A 22,163-nucleotide genomic window follows, 5' to 3' on the forward strand; every position below is an offset into this window, starting at 1 on the left:
GTCAACCATTGCACATACATCAGAGTTAGAGGAATCTATGGAGCTGCGTTCATATTAGAGGGAAGAAGAAATGGAGAGCAGCGAGTGTCTGGTTCTGGCTGGCTGGGATCGGACCAGTGACAGCTGGGGCTTGAAAGCCTCACATCCAAAGCCAGGGCTCACTGCCACTTGCGACATTGCAGTGCTGAGCTAAGCCCCCCCCCCCCCCCTCCCCCTCCTCCCCCTTCTCCTGTCCAAGCCCTCCTCTGAAAGATCATCGTCCTGAACAAAACTTCAAGCCCCTGCCAAACAATTCCCCCTCAAACCGTCTCGTCTTTAAAGTCTGAGTCCAAGAGCGGAAGAGGTGCTGGAGAGAAGACAAGATGGCAGCCGGCTTTATCTGTCTGCTGCCGTGTCTGAGAGGGGACGGGGTCACAGAGAGGGGAGTTTCTCAGAGGCTTTGAATCAGAAAAAATGCATGAAGCATTTTGAAGGGTGTGTGTGTGTGTGTGTGTGTGTGTGTGTGTGTGTGTGTGTGTTGTGTACCTTATCGAGCAGCGGCAGACAGCGGGGTACCCTGTGCTCCAGTTTGACAATGGTGATGAAGTCACTCTCTTGTCGTTCATCCTCGCTCGTGTTGCACAGAGACAGAGGGTGATACTGCGGATGGAAAGAGAGAAACAGGTAAACAACTCGTATGAAGAAAGAAACATTATCGCTTGATAACTTTTGCACAAAGTTCTTCGTCTGCAGCCCTCACGGGGGAGCGACAGCATGAATTCAAAGGTAGACAAGGAACATGTGCACATCAAAGTTTTATCCTGATGATCATCAAAACTCTTAGAACATACCACAGAGGCTTTTATTTTGGTAAAACAAAAGGAGATTATTACATTGTCATGATCCACACACTGTAATTTACCCAGAGAGACAGATGTTTTCACATCACTCATGTTAGGAAATCTGCATCAAAAAATCCTTTGTCTTCAAACCGTTGATCGACAAACCACCTAGTCCTCCAGATGTATACTGTTCTATACAAAGGAAATGTAGATTTTTCTCAGTTAGTCACGCCCTGTTGTATATGGTATATCAGGGTTTTTCCACAAAGACAACAACAGTCACAAGAACACGATGAAAAGCAAATGTACGGTGTCGTCGAGGTGATGTCTGATTTCACACCTCTAGAGAAAACGTTCCTATAGAATCCTTTATGAGTTAAATTGAGGCGTTTCCTCTCCACACTGTACCCTGTTGATATCAAGGGGAAGAGAACGCTGGCACCTTACAAAATCAATTACACGGACGGGCATTTTCACTCCCACTCAAAGCCTGGAGGACTGAAAGAACGGGAGATATTCTTCGGTTGGAACATTTGATCCCCTCTGAAAGGGAGGAAATTCGGAGCTGCTGAAAGGCTGCATTTAAGAGCTCAAGGGATCGCGGCGGTGTTTGCAAGTTACAGACGCGCTGTCACGCAGGACGGGGAAAACGGGTCCTGAAAAACACCCGTGTTATCACTAGTTTGCTCAGATGACATCACTGAGGGCATGGATAAAGTGCTCCTTGATCAGGTCAAAGATCCCCCTGCAGCACCCACACCCCTGCAGAGCGGCCTAACCCCGCCCCGGCCCGGCCCGGCCCGGCCTCGTACAGGCCCATCCTGCCACGGCGTCTTCATGTGTCTTCATGTGGGCTGTGGGCTGAGGTCATGGGGCTCCCCCTCATCTCACCCAGCGGAAATCCCTACATTAAAAAGACCCAAGGGTGACATCAACAGCTGGCATCCCGGTCCAGAGGGAATGACGTAATGGGGCTGGTGTGTGTCTGTCAGAGGGAGAGAGGGAGGAGAGCAGACGGGGCGAGACGAGAGGGGCACGCAGATAAAAGAAAACAGGAGGAGGGGGGGCAGTAAGGAGGGAGATCCCTTCTGTATTCAGTTAAGATCATATTCCTTTTTTATTAATATGATTGATTTAAAGACAGAGGGAGATGACTATTGATCGCTTTGAAAAAAAAAGAAGAAATGACAAATTACAAACTGTGCTGTGATTATCGGCTTTTTTGTCAGGTTAACCATCAGCCGGACAAAACTGAAACTCATGCTCCATTAGCTCCGGCAGGTGTGTCTGGTCCCCCAACCATCTAGACAGAATACCAGCTGACCGGATTCAGGAACACACTATTAAGACCGTTGATTTAACAAACGCTGGGTGTAAGTTCACCTGCTGCATTATGAATAGCAACCAAGATGGCTGCCACCGTCACTGACCTGTTACTACAGAATGTCCTATGGTCTCAAATTGAACTAGAGTTGTAAAGCTGAACGCACCAATCACAAGATGGCCTCAGCCCGCTGTGACATTAGTGCAGTAAACAGGCGACCGGGGCGCCATGAGAGAGACGCCATTCCTCCTGCTGAAAGTTATTGTGCTTTTAAATCGAACTCTGAAACGATTATTTAAAGGTGGGAAAGTTACATACTGTGGCTTTAAATCTTAAATAACAAAGTTAACCATCTCCATTGAAGAATCCTCCTTTGTGTAGTATTTGCAGACCCACGCATGGAGCTTGAGTGGCTGCCGCACGCTGCACTGCCAGCAGCCTCTACCAGTCCACATTTACAAGGCCCAAATTAAAGGCCTGACGTTGAACTTGGCCCTGAACAAAGAGGAAAAAATGGGAAATAAAATGAAATCCTTTAATGACATTACTTCAATGATGCCATGACCTCCGCTCGTTTTTGCTATCGGTTTGTGGTAAAGGTTGAAATAGAGCCACGTCCAGAAAGAGGATTCTGACGTCGAGAGCTTACGACAGTTTTCGACATGAATGGAGCTGTGCATTCATATTTCATAAAGCAGATAATAAACCCACAGCTGAGCGGCTGGTTTGAGTTTCTGAAAGCTCGATGAGGCGCTGAGGTGAACCACCTCCATGGTCACAGTGTCTATGTTTTGCATCGTCGACAAGACTAAGCATTATCTTCTATTTTGAATACACCCATACCACTTCCAATCATATGGCTGTAAACGCTCTCCATGTGCCACCATTGGTGCCACTTAGAAACATGCAGCAGCTGGACTATAAACAGCAGCCAGGACAGACTGAAACGTCTTCATTCGGTTTGTGTGCGGCCCTGAGAAAAAGGGGGCCTGGGAAACCAAATCACTGAGTCTCCATTTCACAGAGACCAGAAACCACAGGGCACGCAAACAGCTCCCCACAGACTGTTAACAATGCTCACTCCTCCGTTCGGCCTCCTCCTCCTCCTCATCTGTCTAGATCTGTTGCAAAAAACTAACGGGGACATGTCCCTCGGTTCCTTTGTAGCCACGATTAAAGGCATTCCTCTCCAGCTACAATCAAAGACTACCCCAAAAATACTCAGAGGCAAGAATCTAACAGCCTCAAAAACAAATACATGTCAGAGAAAAAGGGAGGGATAAATAGTAGCTGCGGTGAGAAGTCAATAATACTTTTTTCTCTCCCTCGGTTAGCCCTGCAGATCTTCTTTTTTCATGAGCCAATAATCAGCAAGAGAGCTTTTTAGTTCATCTGCTGCCAAGACAGAACCAGGCCCAGGCAGTTATGTCAGTGCGCGTTAAGAGAGGGGAAGCAAAAAGAGCTTGCACCTCTCATCAACAGCCACCGCACCGTTAAGTTCAGCGAAGGTCGTACGCCGTCTGGGCAAAACGATGTTTACAAAGTCATCTAAATGAAGCAGATTGGGTTTGAGCAAGAGTGGACAGACGCTGATCAGTACGTGTTGATTCCATTATTCAGGAGGAATAAAGAGCGAGGCGGCTCTGCCCCTGGAAGGCCTGCCAGGTTTGTTCATATCAATGGAGAGTTCAATCAAACATACAAACATACACACCTAAAACGACAAGCTACCTGAGCTGGGACTGACCCACTTCTGTACAGAATGACTCATCCTCCCACGTCCCATGAAGTCTCTTTGTGTCTCTCATTGTCTTCACACTCCACCACTAAGCACACACACCTGCTCTGCGCAAACACACACTCACATGAGGGGTGAGACGGCGAGCTAGGAGAGAGATCTGCAGTCTACAACGATAACACGGTTTAACACGAGAGACCATGATGTGACTCTTCCTCGCTCTTAAACAGTCGTCAAGTTCTGACCTCACGGATGCAAACACATTGACGTTAATCTATTGGACGGGTGCTAACGGCTAGCTGGTTCTTCCTCTGATTGGCTGAATGGTGTGAATGGTGTGAATGGTGTGAATGAGCTGGACATGTGCACAGGGCTCCAGATGCTGCGTTGGATGCATGTCATGTATCCTTCATTTAGATCTTTGCCCTGGTGCTTTGCATTGTGGGAAACAGTGTGCTAGGGAGACTGGTCTGATGCAGACTGGAGATTTTCCCTGAATCAGAACGACCTCCAGGTATTTTTGTCATACTGGGGATCTCACATTTGTTCACATAATACTGTTTGAAATTCCATTGTTTTGCCATTCAGAACAGTTTCTGTCATGCTTTTATTTTGATATGTCGTATGGTCTTAAACTAAGGGTACTCTACTTCCTGTTTGGATACAAACCTGCTTTTATTTTTGACCAAGACTCTCAAAGAAGAGATCCTGTATATCTCTACGAGAATATTTTCCTGGTAAAAATAATGAAAATTCAGAGGTGCACCGATGGCCTAGTGGTTAATGTGCAATCCTCAAGGGGGTAGCCCAGGTTCAAATCCGACCTGTGGCTCTTTTTTTCTCTCTCTCTCTCTGATGTCCAACTCTATCCACCGTCCTATCTCTCTGATAAAGCCCCAAAAATAAATCAGATAAAACAGGAAGTGGTTAGGCCTTCCTCCAGAGAGAAGAAGTCAGCGTGATGTGCTGCTACAGAACTTTTGGTCGACGCTGGAGAAGATAAAGATGTCAGCGTTAACAGTCCTGCTGACATACTTTGTCTCAGTTTTCAAAGAGGCGTTTAAAGATTTATTGTATCATAACTGCCGTGTGGTATTTGACATCTTTATTCAGTGATTTTAAATTAACTGATGCAACGAAGCTCAGCTTCTGATGCTCTTGAATCGGTTACACTGGCACACAGAGGTTCAAAGAGCGACTCGGCATAAATCAACAAGCCAGAAATATTTTTCTTCACAGGATCTATATCTGTCTCTGAAGGTGTAAATCAAAGCAGTTTGGTGATTGTCTTGGCAGAAGATGCTTTAATGAGACCAAATGTTTGTTTAAACCGCAGGAAAAGCAGCTGCCAAGACGAGAAACCAAGACCGCATGTTGTAGCCCAAAGATATTTGAATGTGTTTGCCCGGGTTACTGAGCAACACTAACTGACGAGTGGATCTCTGCACAGACTCGAGAGAAAGGGGAATATATTCAGTCTGAGGTCAGAGGTCAGGATGACACACTGATCCAGTGGAATCACATCAAACCACAGTGTGAGTGTTTGTGTGAGCGTTGGTTAATGAATGAAAGAGCTGCTATGTATAGTAGCTGGAGGCACCTCAGCATGCACCTGCATGTGAACATATCTGTGCACGAGGTGACTGTTGCAGCACGGCAGGAAGTCCCTCTACACCGTGCTGCATCTGAGAAGAGGTGGCACAAGTACACACAATCTCAAGTAGAGGCACAGATACGATAGAACGTCTTCACTGAAGTCAGGGGCTAGTTTATGTTTAGAGGAGGGTGACTTATAGTAATATGCAATATGTAACTCTGACACCTGGTGTCTAAAATGGGTACTGCAGTCCAAATTCTAAACATTGTAGAGAGCTGTCTCCCCCCTCCTCTCTAGAGTAGCTGTTCACGCAGGTTGCCATGTGGTGGACACTGAAGCTTCAGTGTTTATCCAGCTCTGCATCAGTCTGTAAACCTTTCTGTGTTCTAACCTCTCTCCATTTTTCAAAATCATCTCCAATATTGATCCTAGTTTGAGCACGTTTCTGCTCGTGGAGCTTATTAGAAACATGCAGAGGCTTTTTAGGTCGGGTACAATATGTAACATGCTCATCTACACCGCTGGTGTTGAAAAATGAAACTGATGCTGAAGTGAAAAATCCCACAGTTCCTTGAGTGTCCACTAGAGGCTAGCTGCAGAAGCACAGGAAGTCACATACACATCCATTCTAAAAAGCCTGTTTTTACAGCAGAGGTTAACATGTTTACAGGTCTGATTAGCTTATAATTGATCGGCACACACTGTACGGGGGGTGAATGTTTTGATGACTCATCTGTTTTGATTTGATGAAGGATAAGAGTTATTCACAATAAGACGTGACCTGATTGACAGGTGGGCGTGGTGTAACGGTTTGTCAGGAGGTTTAAAACCCGCCTCAGCTCCAGCTCTCAGCCTGTCATTAGGTTGCCTGAAAGTTAGTGAGACAGCATTTCCAGCATGGAGACTGCCATCGATGGGACTCCAGCACCCCCTGCAGGAACAGATGGGTGACATCACTCAGGTTTTGTCCGTTAATATTTCTATGGTTTATGGCAGTGTTTATCTGTGTGTGTGTGAATGACACTCTGGGGTGGGTGGATTTGGGGACAGGACTGCTGATATTCTTGTAGCTCATTGGTGAATATTATAATACTGTACATTCAGTGTAAAAACCGATAAAGAAACTTTGGATTAAGAACAGTAACTCTGTACGTCTCTACTTCCCTCCTCTGCAGGCGAGAGAGTACGAGAATGCAGCAGAGAGAGTCTAAACCTCCGTGGTAACTTCAGGAACAGCGCGAGAAGCCAAGACTCTGAGCCTTTTCTCAAATGTCATATCCGTCCTTGGACTGAAAATCAAACAGTGCTGGCTTATTCACACACACTGCGGTCCAGCGTTCTCTGCCACAGATGACACTGATACAAACTCCTCATCAAACAGGATCTCATGACCCTGCACTGAGTAGATTTAATGTACATGATGATACCAGAGTGACGTCGGTTTGCAGGGTTACAGGGTCTGGAAAAGAATCTCCTCTCTCTTTGCAAATGCAAACTAACAGGAGACATTACTGCTTTTGGTCCTGTCAAAACAAAAGGCGTGTCATCTTTCCCCGCCGCTTTATTGACAGTGTCAAGCCCATATCCAGTGACGGTTACCGCAGAGAATGACTCGGGGAAATGCGATCCTATAATGAGGCCCAAATAATTACCAGCAGCCCCAAATTTGCCCCGGCGCTTTCTTTAAGTAGGTGCACTTCCCCCCCACAGTCTCTGTTCTATAAAAGACACCAGACGAGACGAGGAAGAAGCCGGAGAGAGGGGAAGAGTTTGTCTTAAAGAAAGGGAGGTGAGGAAAAAGTTGAAGTTTGATAAAGTTTATGAGTACTAAGGAGGGAAACGTGTCAGAGGAGATACCTGCACACCGATTCAAAGTCCTCAGGCTGAGATAAACGCTAAAATAGTCTCTTAAATGAAGACATGAGTGGTCAAAAGAAACGCTGCTCATGGTGCAAAAAGGTGAAAAAAACCCAGCCGCAAGCGTTCAGTCCTCGACTATCATCGGTGCGACTGTCATTAGTGTTTCACAGAAGATATAGACACCGGCTGTTTTGAAACTGCCGACTATTCTAGTCCTGTAGTTCATACTGATTTGTCCAAAGTGCTGTATGTGAACAAAGGTTAGGTCCGCAGTTTCCCTAAAATACCAGGATGTAGAACTGATTCAGGTAAAATCTACAGTCTGCATCAGACCAGTCTTACTCAGACTAGTCGCGTACTGTTTCCCACAATGCAAAGCGCCAGGTCAGAGATCTAAATGACGGACAGCAACGTCCATCGTAACAGAGGAAATAATCACAATCAGATCAAACCACACAAAGAATTGTGTGTGTGCAGAGCGCTCTCTGCTCTCATTGGTCAATATTACTGCTGTGACAGAACACATCAACAGAAAAAGGCTGATGAGTCCCCAGTCCTTAAGTCTGCTGGATCAGGATGAGGAGTCTGACCTCATCATGTCTTACAAATACTGAAGTTCAAATCCTCGGGAAATGTGAAAATTAAATCAAGGCCCACGTACAAAGAAGGTGACATTATTAAAGAAAGCATGTTGTCATTGACTTGCTCACATGCAGATTCCCTGATCCTCTCAAAGTGCACAAGGGTTTCATAAAAACCTGCAGCATCAAGGTATAACTGGGATGAACTTTGCACACGCCAAGCTATAGGAGCAGCTGCACGATTCGGCTTTGATCACCGCGGCAGATTTCCTCTCAGGCGAAGTGAAAGTCAATGAAAATACTGGATTTAGAGCCCAGCGGGGGAGTTATAAAACTCTCTGTGGAAGCACTTAACTCTTAACTTATGCTGCTACATTATCACTGCCAGGAGTAACTTTACTCAACAAGTCTCTGACAAACTGAAGCTGCACAGAAAGACCAACAGGATTTGGTCAAAATAATAAACTATAACTTCAGACGAGTGAAGGCATCGAAACCCTGAACTATTAGAGTCATTTTCTCAGATTGCACAAATAAACAACACAGACGCCTGCACAAATAAGACGCAGTAATCAGAAAGCAGGATATGAGTATTGATCATGTATACAGGAGTTGAAGAACCAGGTTTCTCTGTGTGCATGTAAACACCAGATCCTGAATGTGATCAGAACCAGGAGAAGACTCAGAACAGGGATACTCAAGTCCATGTGAACCCACTTGATGTCCAAAAGTGTGAACAACAACCTGAGCTTGGTTTTTAATTTCTGACAGAGTTCAATCATAGCAGGATGACCCTGCTTCTCTCTCTCTCTCTTTCTGTCTGTCTGTCTCGGACGAGCCGCTTCACAGGCAAACTGTGTTTCTTTGAGGTCGTCATGGAAACAACTTGAAGATGGATCCCTGTGGCCTTTACAAGTCCTGCACAGGTTCTGCGGTTTCTTACACAAACGCACACGCTCGCATATATACTCCCCCAAACATACACACTACCAACAACGCGGGCCACTCCATCAGCCCGAGGCCAGCACCGGGCTATACATTTCAAAGCTCTGAGTGAAGCATAAACACAGCACTTCCCTGTCATAACAAGTCAGTGGCTCGGTAACCCCGGCAGTTTGTTAGTATTGCAGTGATCCTTCTTCCCTGTAGACACGGGGGCCACATCCACACGTCCTCCAGGCTTCCTCCGGCCCGTCCCCGGCCTGCAGGACCACTCTCCAACTCTCTCAGGTTCCACAACATCAGTCAGAGAGAAAACCAACTGTGTTCAATGTGTCAGTCAATTATGGAGAGGGACTTAAGGTCAGCTATGTGGAAAGAGATTAGGAAGGGTGTGCACTGAAGGGAACCGCAATTTATGAGAACAAAAGAGACACAAAGAAAAGGACAAAAAAAAAAGAAGCAGAGAACCAGGAGAGTGAGCCACATTTAATACAACTCCTCATATCATCTTCGTCACTGGGGTTGTCATGACAACAATATTTCAAACTTAGGTATGACACTAGTAAAAATCAAACCATGTTGATACCCGTTTAGATACTATGGCAGCAACAAAAAGAGGCAATGGCATCCAAATTATTGTGCATTTCTTAATTTTAATGAAGAGAAATTTGAGGCAAACTTCCTCACATCGTCGAGATTTCACAAACAACTAAAGTTTCCAACGTATTCGTGCAGTTCAGGGCGTTGGGGCCTTGGATTCTTTAAGTGAATTTATGTCTCAGTTCAAATTTTCCAGATGAGAGGAAAAGCTTTGTATGAGTAAGCTAATGCTACATTAAACCACACGGTCATGCACAGTTAGCATTAGCCCAAACAGCCGTCCTTCTTTTACAACGTCCTGCGCTGTGAGCGGTTTGTTTGTGTTGGGTTGTGGGCTAATTAGGGAATACTTGCAGAGATATTTCAGTCTCAACCAAAGTGGTAGACCCACTGACTGCCATCGCTAAAACATACAGCTGTACCGCCATAGCATGGCGAGGAACACATGTGTGCCCCAAACCAACGAGTCATTACTCCTTAACACACAACGTATGTACATACCATATTTTAAAGTACAGATACAGTTCTGTGTGCAGATCTGTTAGAGGACAGGGTTGAGTTTCAAAATAAAACGCCTGCATGAAAAAAAACAGCAAACAGTGGCTCCCCCCTCGGAGCGTAACGATGGTGCCACCCGAGGAGCGATGCAGTGTGGTTTCTGTTTAACGAGAGACAGGTGCCTGTTTTACACGCTCACACATAAAATACAAAAACAGTCGGCTGCTGGGGGTGTTTGGAACATCCAGCTTCATTTGGAAATGCAATCTCATGCCCCCCCCCCCCCCCCCCCCACTTCAACCCGACCACCAAAATGTCCCTATTCCAGGGAGATGGGTCAGACTTTATTATGGTATAAAGGCAAATGAGAGGGCGCCATTTCCTCTACTTCTTCCCCTCTTCCTCCTGTAGCTCGGACTATTCTTCCCGTCAGCCTTGTAAACCTTCAGACTCTAAACAAAAAGAGGTCAATTTAAAGTTCGCAACTGACCTTCCTCCATTCATCACTATATTTTATAGTGGATCTACTCCGTCTAGTTTTCTTCAGAAGCATTTTTCTGACTTTTAAACACACTTCATTTAAATGTAACATGTGGCTCTGTGTGATAAAAGCGGTCCTCCAGCGTGTCTCTGCAGCAGGTGTGGTTCACCTGTTGGCGGCTGAACTCTAGTGAAAAGTGAATTAACTTTAAACGGCTGCAGAAAAATGTAAAGCTCAATTACCGGGGTTACAACTTGCACCGTTAATCACAGCCTGTCCTCCCAGCTGCTCCGAATGAGTGGCAGTCCTGCTAGCTTCCTCCTTCCTCACAGGTGATCCCTTTAACATCTGCACGCTGAGGATGAACACTTGAAATGCTTTACCCTTCTTACAAGTCATGTAGATGAGTGTTAGAGCCTCAATCTTACATTTTCTGCAAAGAGAACCACTGGGAGCATAACCTCTAAGAAAGGTAAGCTAAATGAAAACAGATCTTGATAACATAAACTCCATTAAAGTTCTCTTTTTGCAGAGTGTTTTGTCATCCTGGTGCAGGGTATCTCTAACTGGAGCCATGAGATGTGTCGGCGTGCCGCAGAGAATCCAATAATCACCTGCGGCCCGATGTCGGAGAAATGCAGTCATAAAGGGAAAGGAGCGAGTAAACACAACAACTAGCTAACTAGAGGCCTCCTCCGTGTTATTTATACTCTCCCCAAATGTTTATGTGACCATACTGCCGAGCACACACACACACGCTGCATCCTTAGCAACGCTACCAGTAAATAGTCACAAAACACGAGCAGAGAATTCCTCTGATGTGGCCGTCGCCTGCGTGCAACACACCTTGTAATTGGCAGCATAATTGTTTTCGTTTTCGCTGCTATATTTCACTCGGGCTCGGAGGCGGGCGTTGGAGCGGCCCGATTTATGCCGAGGACACAAGCTGAGAGCTTTTAGAGACGAGCCCACGCAGATGTTTCTGTATGACATTGTTGGGACGTGGCCTGACATTTGTGCGTCTCCATATCCACCTGACTGTGGGGGACGGGGCACTTCCTCTTACCCCCCTCCTATCACTATAGAGGTGCCCTGCTGGTGGGTGCTGCATGATCCAGACCCAGCTGGATCCTGTCTCGTTTTAATGGACAAATGAAGTGTACAGTTTGTCTGTGCGGAAGTATGTATGTACTGTATGGAGGGGGGTGGGGGGGTGGGGGGGGGGGGGGGGCACAGGGGGCTGGAGGGAGGGGTTGATGAGTGGTGGGCACGCAGCCAGGAGCAGGGAGCTCCTCGTGGAATGCCATGGAAAAATGAGACAGAGGAATGCAGACTCCACTGAGCAGTGTAAACAGGCCGGGCGGAGAGAATGCTGCCTCGCCGCTTTGAAGTCGCTTCATCTCCATATCACACAGACACACACACACAGACACACACACACGCACGCACGCACGCGCACGCACGCACGCACGCACATACACACACACACGCATGCACACACAAGACCTACTGTATTATTATTAACCAAGAAAACAGGATGTTAAACAGTGACAAGAGAGTAGTTATGATTGATGCAGTTTAACATCAAAGCATCTCTGTGCATTTGACTTTGAATTGTATAACGTGTCGCCTTCATGCCTTTCATACGTTACAAATATGTGAAGATGAAACTGTTTAACCCTGCATCCTAAAAGTTAGTATGTTGTGTCAAATGTCAATAAAAACAGAAACATTTCATTGTTTTAGGCCAGACAACTTATTAAACAAAAGTTGAACAGTGGCCAAAAACAGGCTGGAAAAGTTGTGAAAGGCTTTAAAAACACCTGATGGATCCTCTCACGGTTAGTGAGGTGAACTGTCAGCAGGTTAGCAACATGATTTGGAATAAAAAAAGAGCATCCAAGAGAGGCTGAGGGTGCACTCACACTAGGCCGAGTTGTCCCCTTCCCCATTCCCCCGCCGGCCTGCGCTCACACTGCTCCAGGACTAACCGGACCTGAGCGGTTACCTCTTGTTCATAACGTCGTAATGCAACACATGCATGGCTTTAAGTGATCATGAGGTGCAGGTGCAGTAAAAATAAAAAGGTTTGCACAGTCGAGTCTGCCTGATACCATCCTGTCAAAGTTTATAATTCTTGCATCACAACAAGGCTCATGTGAACACAACTTCACCAGCACAGCTTGTGTACAGTATGTGAACACACCCGGCTCAAGGTCCGCCAGGCCGGAACTCACACTCTATTTATTACTCAAACACAGATGCACTCACTTCAACACACACACACACACACACACACACACACACACACACACACACACACACACACACACACACACACACACACACACACACACACACACACACACACACACACACACACACACTGCACGTCCACACACCTGCTCTCCCTCCACATGCACGACACTTCAAGGCTTCCGGCCCCGCTGACCAGAGTTAATTTTATGAGTCCATCTTTCTCTTCAAACCCCCCACCCCTCCCTCCCTCTCTCTCTCTCTCTGCCCACACACACACACACACACACACACACACACACACACACACACACACACACACACACACACACACACACACACACACACACACACACACACACACACACACACACACACACACACACACACACACACACACACACACACACACACACACACACACACCCCTCTCCTCCTCGCTGCCTTCAGTCCGGCCTTTCAACATCTTTGTTGAGTGTGCGGTAGTGATATCAGGAGAAGAATGTCTCGCTGTAGACGGCAGACACACAGGCACCGCAGCCTGCACCTCCGCGTCTGAGCCAGCCGGCTGAGGAATCCGCTGAAGTGGGCAGGTAAACAGTGCTGCCCGCTGGAACGCCACTCTCACCTACTACCTGTGTGTGTGTGTGTGAATGTACATGAACATGTGGTACGTTAAAACCACCCTCAACTTGGTAGTAGTGGTGGGCGATATGACCTTAGATTCATATCATGTTATTCTTTTTGTTTTTATCGGTTCAGTTTTATATCGCTGTATCTGTATTTAAAAGGATTGTGCATTTGAAGGCATATTGACGCACCATGACCCCCCTTCGCCTGCCAGACAAGCCTGTATTGTATTTGAGCAAGCTGCCCCTGCATGTAAAGTTGGGCGGCTCCGGCCTCCTGCAACATGACTGCAAGGATCGTGACCATTAAAACAAGTTGAGTGCAGAATCAAACTGAACATGAGGAAACATACAGTTAGATCTCTATGCAACTGTGACGTAGTTAAAGGCAGGATTTTTAAGACCCCCCGACTGTAAATGTAAACACTTCTCTTCAGCGTCGGACGACTTGAAGTCTGCACACAGAAGGTGGTATGATAACATCTGCCATTTCCAACAGCAGCACGCACTCATCACCGCCGGCATGAAACACATCCATACTGTATATACAGTCATAAAACTCTCCTCCGAGTATACACTCATAAATCAGCTGTCTTATACGGTAACAGTGTGTATACAGTACACACACACACACACAGCCGTGGCTGCTGCTTTCGTTTTCACAGAGCTGTGAAATCTCAGTAAGAAGACTCTGACATGAACACACAGTCTCGAGTCCTGTGAATGAACTCCACGGCGTTCACCTACAGCAGCTCTGTCTGGGCGCCAGAGAGAAAAAAACTCTTCAGATAGAGCGCCATCCAAAATATCCTTTAAAGAACAAATGACATTTATTCAGCGCTCCTTCCTCATTAAAATATATTTGACGCATAATTACAGAACAGGACGAGCATGCCGAGTGTCTCAGGACAACACAAACAAGGCGCTCTTGCACCGCAGCAGCTACACTATGGTGCCGCACTTCCGACTATAAAGGTCTTTCAGCAGCTGTCCCGCTGCACTCTGTGGGATGAAAGGTAGGAGAACCCGGAACAGAGCGCGGCCTGTCATCACCGCCGCGCTGTCGTATCATAGGAGAGCTTTTAAATTGGTACTTGTGCTGCGTGGCAGGGCAGTGTATTCTGGTAGAAGATAAATCTCCTCTGCAGGGACAGTCTGTCTGTGATTTAGAAGCCGGCAGATGTCACCAAACAGGTCCCGCTCGGTTTTGGCCGAGAGGTTAGGGTGCATGGAAACGTACCTTAGCCACGCCTCGTGCTCTCTGGGCATACAAACTAAACATTGCTGCTTTTCTGCAGATTTGTGGCAGCAAACAGAGACAAGCTTTGAAGTCATCACAGACTGCACTCGAAGTTTTCCTGCATTTTTTCTTTTACTATTGCTGGCTCGAATTCGTCGTAAACAAAGATCCTGAACCCTCCGTGCTGTGTTGTCTGCAGAGGAGGAGACCAGAAAGTGTGCTCGCCTCACTCTGCTTCTGACTTTCAGCCTCCAGCTAATGACTAAAGCAGTGTGGTGTCAGGTCCAGGGAGCTCCGTAAGTCATTTCCTGATGGAATATTTATTTCACTCCCAGCCTTTCATGGGGTCACTCTCTTCAAACCCTGCGCGTCCTTTGTCCCGGGCCCGAGCGTTCCCCTTGTCCTTGCCTTGTCTTTATGCTGGATTTATAGCTGACAATCCCTACAATTTCACAGGGCCGAGCAGCGAGCCTTGAGCACGTAAACACCAGCCGGTTGACACCAGGAGGGCTGGAATCAAAGGGAGTCTGTATTTAACATACAGGGACGTGTGAGCGACAGGCAGAATGCTCGAGTACAAAGACACACATCTTTAATATTCACGCTCCTCTGTTTATTCTAAACACGCTCCATATTCATGAATGAATCTTATTCAATGACCATGTCATTCCTTTTAGTTTGAAATAATCACAAGATGCTTGTCCCTAATGACAGGATGAGCGTTCAGAGGAGACACTCTTTACTACAGTCCTGCCTCTTTATCCTACTGATAAAGTGACATCACCTACCACATGGCCATTAGTCACCACGGCAACCAAAAAAGCATCACCACCTTCAAGAGACCCAGTCTCTGCACATGGAAGGTCCAGGCAGTGACAATCCTGATAGTACCTGGCTCCCTTTTGCCCCACTTCAACCAAGCAGAAAGAGTCAGGAAGTCACCGGGTTGTCGAGTGGGAACATCCCATCACCGGTGTTTCATCTGATTAGTCCCACGACCCCTCAGGAAGGCCGGACAGTGAGCTCCACCCCCCATTTAAGAACTGCGTATACATTTAGCGTTAGCCTTAGCCATAGCCACCTCTCTTCCATCAAATCTTAATAAGCGACTCGTAGATCCTGGTGTGTAAGCGTGTCAGATAACAGTAGAAAATGACATTGTCATTGTTCCGGGGTCCATTTTTAAGTTGAAAATTCATGAATGGGATTCCTCTGTATCACAAAGGAATTCAAATTTCTGCGGTTGGAGCCTGGCGGGCAGGAGCAGAGGTCTGCCACACAAGCAGGACCCTGGTGACAGAGACGAGACCCATTCACAGAGACAGATCAACTCATCCTCACAATACACCGGGAACACCCCCCCTCCCCCCCTCCCCGCAACTTGATCTTTTCTTTTTCCAGAGTCACTCAGCAGTCTCACATTAGACCTTTACACTTCCTCTGCCGGGTCTCCTTCCTCCGGCCCTGAGGGTGTGACGACTATGGATATCCAGGAGTCCCTGTGCTGAGGTGTGTGTGTGTGTGTGAATGTGTGTGTGTGTGCAGCGGACACAAAAGAAGGTGACCTCATATGACATGAAAGGAGACTTAAGAAATCCTGTCTCAACTGGAGGGTCCACAATGCTTACGCTCCTGCAGTGTTATTAACAGTCACCTGAGTCCAGTCCGTCTGCTGAAGCGCCTGCGGCACAAACAGAGAGTCCTGTTTCGGGTTTTTCCTGCCATGAAATCATTAAAAATGTGTTTTCTTACAGACTACTGGTTAAGCGTTTTCTAACACTCGGGGGGGGCAATAACTTTTATAATAATAACAAAATGGCAATAACTTTTCACCACTGTCCCTGCAGCCACAGCGGAGTCCGGGGGCGGTTTTTTCTTGTGCTGCCATAAAAGGGGAGGGAAAGTGGAACCCGAATTTCCTGATCCATTTTTATGCTGGAGCCTTTGTAGAGAAGCCAGAACATCTCCTCGGTTGAATGCACACACACCTGCAGCAGGCACAAAGACGAAGGAGAAGTGGGGACGGGGGGGGAGCAAAACCTCTACTGTAGTAAATAACTACATACGTTTAAACTTCTGGCGGGGAAACGATGAGGAGAGGAGAGCACAGCATTCCTCGAGTTAGGTCCATTCACGCTGAGCAGCTATGTGGGTGGGCTGCAAATCAGAACCAGCTTTTATAGTCCTGGCCGTCGGAGGCGGGGCTCTGCGTGGCAGAGACCAGCTGCCACTATGCCACGCTGAATCACGCTGCTGCTTTCTCCGGGTTAACCACATCACAGCCCGACCGACCCTGACCTTTACGACCACTCAGCACCTCCAGATTGTCACGGCCCTCCCATTCCCACTCACACCTGCTTATCATGGCGGGATAATGGTTAAATGACAGAGCTGCGGATGGAGGTGCAGTAAATCAACCTTAAACGATTGAGTTAAACAGCTCGGAACAAGCTGGTGGGGGTTGTTCTGCTGCTGTTTAACATCTGTCTGCGTGCACACGGGAAACAACAACATCAATTACAACACGCCAGCCTTCAATCACGATCATTTTCATCCATTATTTCTAAACCACATGTTCTCATTCGTGGCTTTTAGTGTAAGATACGGGTACAAAATGCAAAAGAGTTGGAACTAACGGCAACATGTTAGTTCTGCAAACAAGTGATCAGCTCGCTAGTGATGAAGTCTTTAAAGGTTACAACGACCAACGTTTAATCTTCATGAGTCATTTCATCTGTTTTCACACAAAATATCTAGATCATTTCAGGAGGACTGCTCCAGATATTCTCCTCACCTGGCTGTTTGAAACAATTTGGCTGTTTGCGTTCACACATGCAGCTCCTCCTGGAAAAAAAATTTCTGCAAATGTGAAAGCCCTATTTGTTTTGGAAAATGTCAAATGTTGTTTGAATAATTTAAAAGTTACACCTGCGTCTATTTCATTACAAAATCTCTTCCCCTTTAGAAGTAATCAGGTTTGTTTTTAACTTTATTAAATAGGTTCCATGAAACCCAAAAGACAACACAGGAATGAAGCGCTTGTGCAGTCTTAATCTTTCCTCCATGGAGTTCTGACTTTCTCCTGACTGTTCAGTTTTCACTCCATTCTATCAAATGATCACAGTTTAAACACACTGATCCCGTGTTTGTTTCCGTCTCCTCCCTCCATTTAATTTAATCGACTTCTTGCGCCTGCAGGAGGCGTGACTCACGGCGTTCATCGAGCTCTGTAAGTGTGGAGGAATTCATTCTGTCTGATGCTCATAAAGCATTAGGCGAGCTGTAGGTGTGTCAGGTGTGTTCCAGTATTTAGACCGATCCTAAAGCTGGGATTAAGCGGTTCAATCGATATAAGAAGACGTGTGATTTATGCAGATGATGAGTCATGGCGACGCTCTGTTAGGCTTGTTATCGCCATCACATTAGAACATGACGTGATGTGAGTCATCCTGATAGCAGAGGCTGTTTCACCGTTCAAGCTCAGGCAACATTACAATGAAGAGAAGTGGTTATCTCGTGCTCGCTCTGTGATTCTTGGCACACAGAAGCTCCTCTCAGGTGCCAGCAAGACACATCACTCAGGTTAACTAAACAGGGAATATCATTACTCCCGCTGTCCTACCCATGAGTCCCGATGCACGCAGGAACAACAACAGATAAAGTTTCACTCACGCTGGGCTCAAATTTTACAGCCAGACAATCACATTTTGATTGAAGGAAGTCGTCTTGTGGTGAGTTGTAAGCCTCTGTTTCAGTTCAAAGAATGATTTTCAAAATAAAAGCAGACGTTTCATAAATTTGGGGTGGGAAAAAAGAAAAGAAAAGAAGAAAACGTGTTAAGCTTGACAAAAACCAGACCTCTTAAACAGACTCCCTTGTTGTGTTACTCAGTGCTGTTTGGCCCCAGGGTGCCTTTCATGTGACGGCTGCTTAACTGGCAGCTCTTAATTCCTTCAAAGCGGGACACTCGAGAGTGACGAGCCACTGATTTACTGCACTAGAAACCCAGCCTTAAAGTTCATCTAGTAATTCATCATTACTCCACGATAAATGAACTGGGATTTCTTACGCATAGTTTGGGTATTCTTAAGGCAGAGCGTCAGCCAAAGACTGCAGACCTCCCATCCAGTAGAAAACATTTATCACTTAGCCTGAAGGGAAACCATTAAAGCTCTGGCTGCTCACACAACATGCAGAGGCTCATAAACAAGCTGAACAATAAAGAACACAGTAGTTGGTAGTCAGCTTAAAGCCACAATATGTAACGTTTCCACCTTTAAACAGACGTCTCAATGGTCACTATAACTTTCAACAGAGAGTGGCGTCTCTGCCATGTCCATGTATTCCTGAACCTTGTCAGTTGACATGGTTGTTTAGCTTCAGACAACGTCTTTGCTGACTTCTCAACCCTCTGACTGTCAATAGATGCGCTTTGTCTCAGAGGGGGAGGAGTCAACAGCACTGTGTGTCTTAAGACAGTGCAGTTAAACTGAGAGACCTTCGGATGGCACCATCCATACTATCCATACTTTATTTCTCCTCCAGCCTCCTCGTATTTATTCTACAGAAAGTCAGAGTGAGCTGATGTGAGAACTCAGCAGGATATAATCAGGAGAATTCACCTGGAGCGAGTGGGAGGGGGTGGTGACGTTTATTCCCTGTGATCGCTGCACGACCATAGACTGTCTGCACGCCACCTCCACCATCTCTGTGCTCTAATGAACCTGCTGCATTATGTTTCCTGTTCTCCAGTATGTTCTTCTCCACTCTTTAGTTCACATTGTGATTCTGTTCAACTACACGTAGCATTGATAGAAAGACACATATTCTCATTATAGCGTTGTACAGAGGACTTTGATGCTTCATCCTCCATTTCGTGTCGTTTTGCTTAACGTCATGTCTCAGGAGACCCCCCCCCCCCAACCCTCCAGTTTCCCACTGTGAGGTGCATGTGTGAACAACCAGGTCAGGAGGATTTCAGGAGCAGTCCTGATAAAGTTATGTAGAAACTTTCAAGTGCTTCAGCTCTAATCTTGGAGTGAGTGGGAGGATATGAACCAAAACTGGATGAATGGGTCATTGCAACATAATACACACAATGAGGAGGGGCCACTCACACGCACACACACACTATATGTGGCTTCAGTGTAACGGGTATGATGGGGTTACATTCATTCAGTGGTGAATGTTAAGATACGAGCAAACATCTGTGTCTTCTGGGAACAGCTGCACAGACCTCACTCACTACTGGTGTTTTACTTTAGACATTCCTCTGACATACACTAACGCACACACACGCACGCACGCACGTGTGTTACGGTGTGTGTGTGTGTGTGTGTGTGTGTGTGTGTGTGTGTGTGTGTGTGTGTGTGTGGGGACCCCACAGTTCAGACAGTTCTGGTTCAGGAGGAGACGGTCTGGACTGTTGCCTCGGGAGACACGGATGTGCTGGAAGATCAGTGCAAAGGGTGTGAAGGGGAGGTGGCAAAGGAAGGAGGGGAGTAGGGAGGAGGGAGGGGTGTGCCTCAACATGCAACCCCTCTGGGTACACGGGCAGTGACATCCAAAGCACTTCCTCCCTCATACTCCCTCCAAGGGAACATGTTGTTAAGGTCGAGGGAGACGCACTAAGAATCTCAGGCAATCATCTCGAAGGAGCGTCACATTAGTGGTAAAGGCCCAGAGGAAAACACTCTAGCATAATTGTTGTTTTCCAGTGCCCACCTACATGGTCATTGAGTTCAGGTGTGAATTAATTTCAGTTCCTTTCAAAGCATCAATCTTGACTTTGGTTGACTTGTTTTGAAGACTGTGTTCAGAAGCTAACCACCATGCCAAACAGCATTTGTGCCTAATTAGGTTCAGAAAGAGCGAAAGTAAATGTTATCCTTCTCTGAGCGATGGGGAAATATTTAACATAGCTAAGGTTGATTCCAGTGGAATAAACTACAAATCTCGAGGGGATTATAAAAACCAACTGGCATGTGAAACCCCTATCGTCTGAGGAGGAAGTGAAGCCGGCCCAGGGTGTTTTCCACATTACACGCGGCCTTAATATCAAAGGAGATAACGATTCCAGCTGTGTCCATGTTGCTGCTACACACAGGATCATCTGGAGGAGTCATCCCCCTTCAAGTGGCTGCAGCCCCCCGTTCACAATCATCCCCACCAGCAAACAAGATGTCAAAGCTCATTCAAATCAGACCACTTCATTCAAAAAAGAAACATAAACACGAGGTCTATAGATTTGATAAATGGAGCGACGTAGAGGTTAAAAAAGGGCGTAAACCAAAGGCCCTTTTTATTTAGTTTCCAGTCTTTGTAGCAGCCGGGGCGTGGAATATGAAGGAAGCAAAAAAAAATCTCTATTCTTAATAAAGGCTGTCGTTCTCTTCAGAAGCTTAATTAGAGGCTGAAGTGGTTGCACGCGATGGATCTGGCCTTAGGCACAGACCTGCGACAGCTGAGCTGCTGCGCTCCTTTGGTGTGGATCTGTTCAGAAGCACGCCGTCTATTTCGGCCCTGTAGGCCAATCATGGCAGAAAGTGGGAAAGGAGGAGGGAAGGTAGGAAAAATCGGGGATGAATCAAAAACATGATCGCACCTGTTGAGTTAAGAGACCCCCAAGGAGGAAAAGATTCATGCTAGAAGTCTCCTGTGCACTCCTCACGCTTTAGTGATTCAGAGAAGCAGGGTTCATAAGAAATGGTGGACATGTTGGGAAGAGTTAGAAAAGAGGATCGATACCAGTCTCGTGTCTGAAACATGATCTAGCTTAGTTTAGCATTAAGACGGCAAATAGTGGAAAACACCAAGCCTGATTGACCTTGTTGGCAGACAGTTCAGAAACAGTGACCCAAATAATCTCAAACTATCATGGTAAAAAAAATCTCCAATATAAATGTAGATTTAAAATATTCTGTGTTTTAAGTTAATGATTGGGTAATTTTTTTTCTGTCTTAGGCGCTAGAATCCAGCACTCAGGGCCTCCATTGACTCGTTATAAGTTGCACATTTCCTCCTCTTCAAAACAAGAAATAGGAGATTCAATGGCCGCTGGAAGAATGCGCGCATGAACACATTAAAGACCTCCACCCTAAAGGGGGCAGCAGAGGGACACGTCCCAGGAACTGAGACATAAAGAGCCAGAAATGCAGCGTCACTGGATCAGAGCAGCAGACCAGACTAGCATGAGTCAGCAGTTTTTTTACAGTTTGTCTCCAAGGAGACATATATCTGAAAGTACGAGTGCACATGGTGTTGTTTGTTGAGTATATTAAGTAAAATAAATCCTTTCTCAAGTTAAAATGATAGCAATGCTTATTTTGGTTAGCCAGTTAATGGCATTTTCCTGTATGTGTTAGCATCAAGCTAACAAACTAAGCTGTACACATCACGGGTCTTCTGAGAGAAATATGCTCACTCTGGAGAACGATGCACCAGCCGCCACTGCTGGAACTTCTGATACAAGAAACAATGACTGAGGAGAGTGTTTGAAATATGCAGTACAGACGATAAAGAACTCACGTTAAACTGGCTTTACTTTTTGTATATAAGTTAAAAGACATCACGAGTAAGTGAGTACGCCACACCCAA

The 22,163-nt window shown here is 46.2% G+C and overlaps 1 protein-coding gene across 5 annotated transcripts in view; it reads right to left on the reverse strand.

Moving 5' to 3' along the window:
- Positions 1-22,163, reverse strand: part of LOC110001537 (E3 ubiquitin-protein ligase RNF43) — an 84,937-nt gene that overhangs the window by 31,666 nt on the left and 31,108 nt on the right. For all 5 annotated transcript variants that reach the window (XM_065962864.1, XM_065962863.1, XM_065962862.1 and 2 more), the window contains one exon: positions 526-639. In XM_065962864.1, coding sequence (XP_065818936.1) covers positions 526-639 — 114 coding nt within the window. The remainder of the gene's footprint in view (positions 1-525; positions 640-22,163) is intronic.

The sequence above is a fragment of the Labrus bergylta genome, chromosome 14 (genome assembly GCF_963930695.1).
Source record: "Labrus bergylta chromosome 14, fLabBer1.1, whole genome shotgun sequence".
NCBI lineage: Eukaryota > Metazoa > Chordata > Actinopteri > Labriformes > Labridae > Labrus > Labrus bergylta.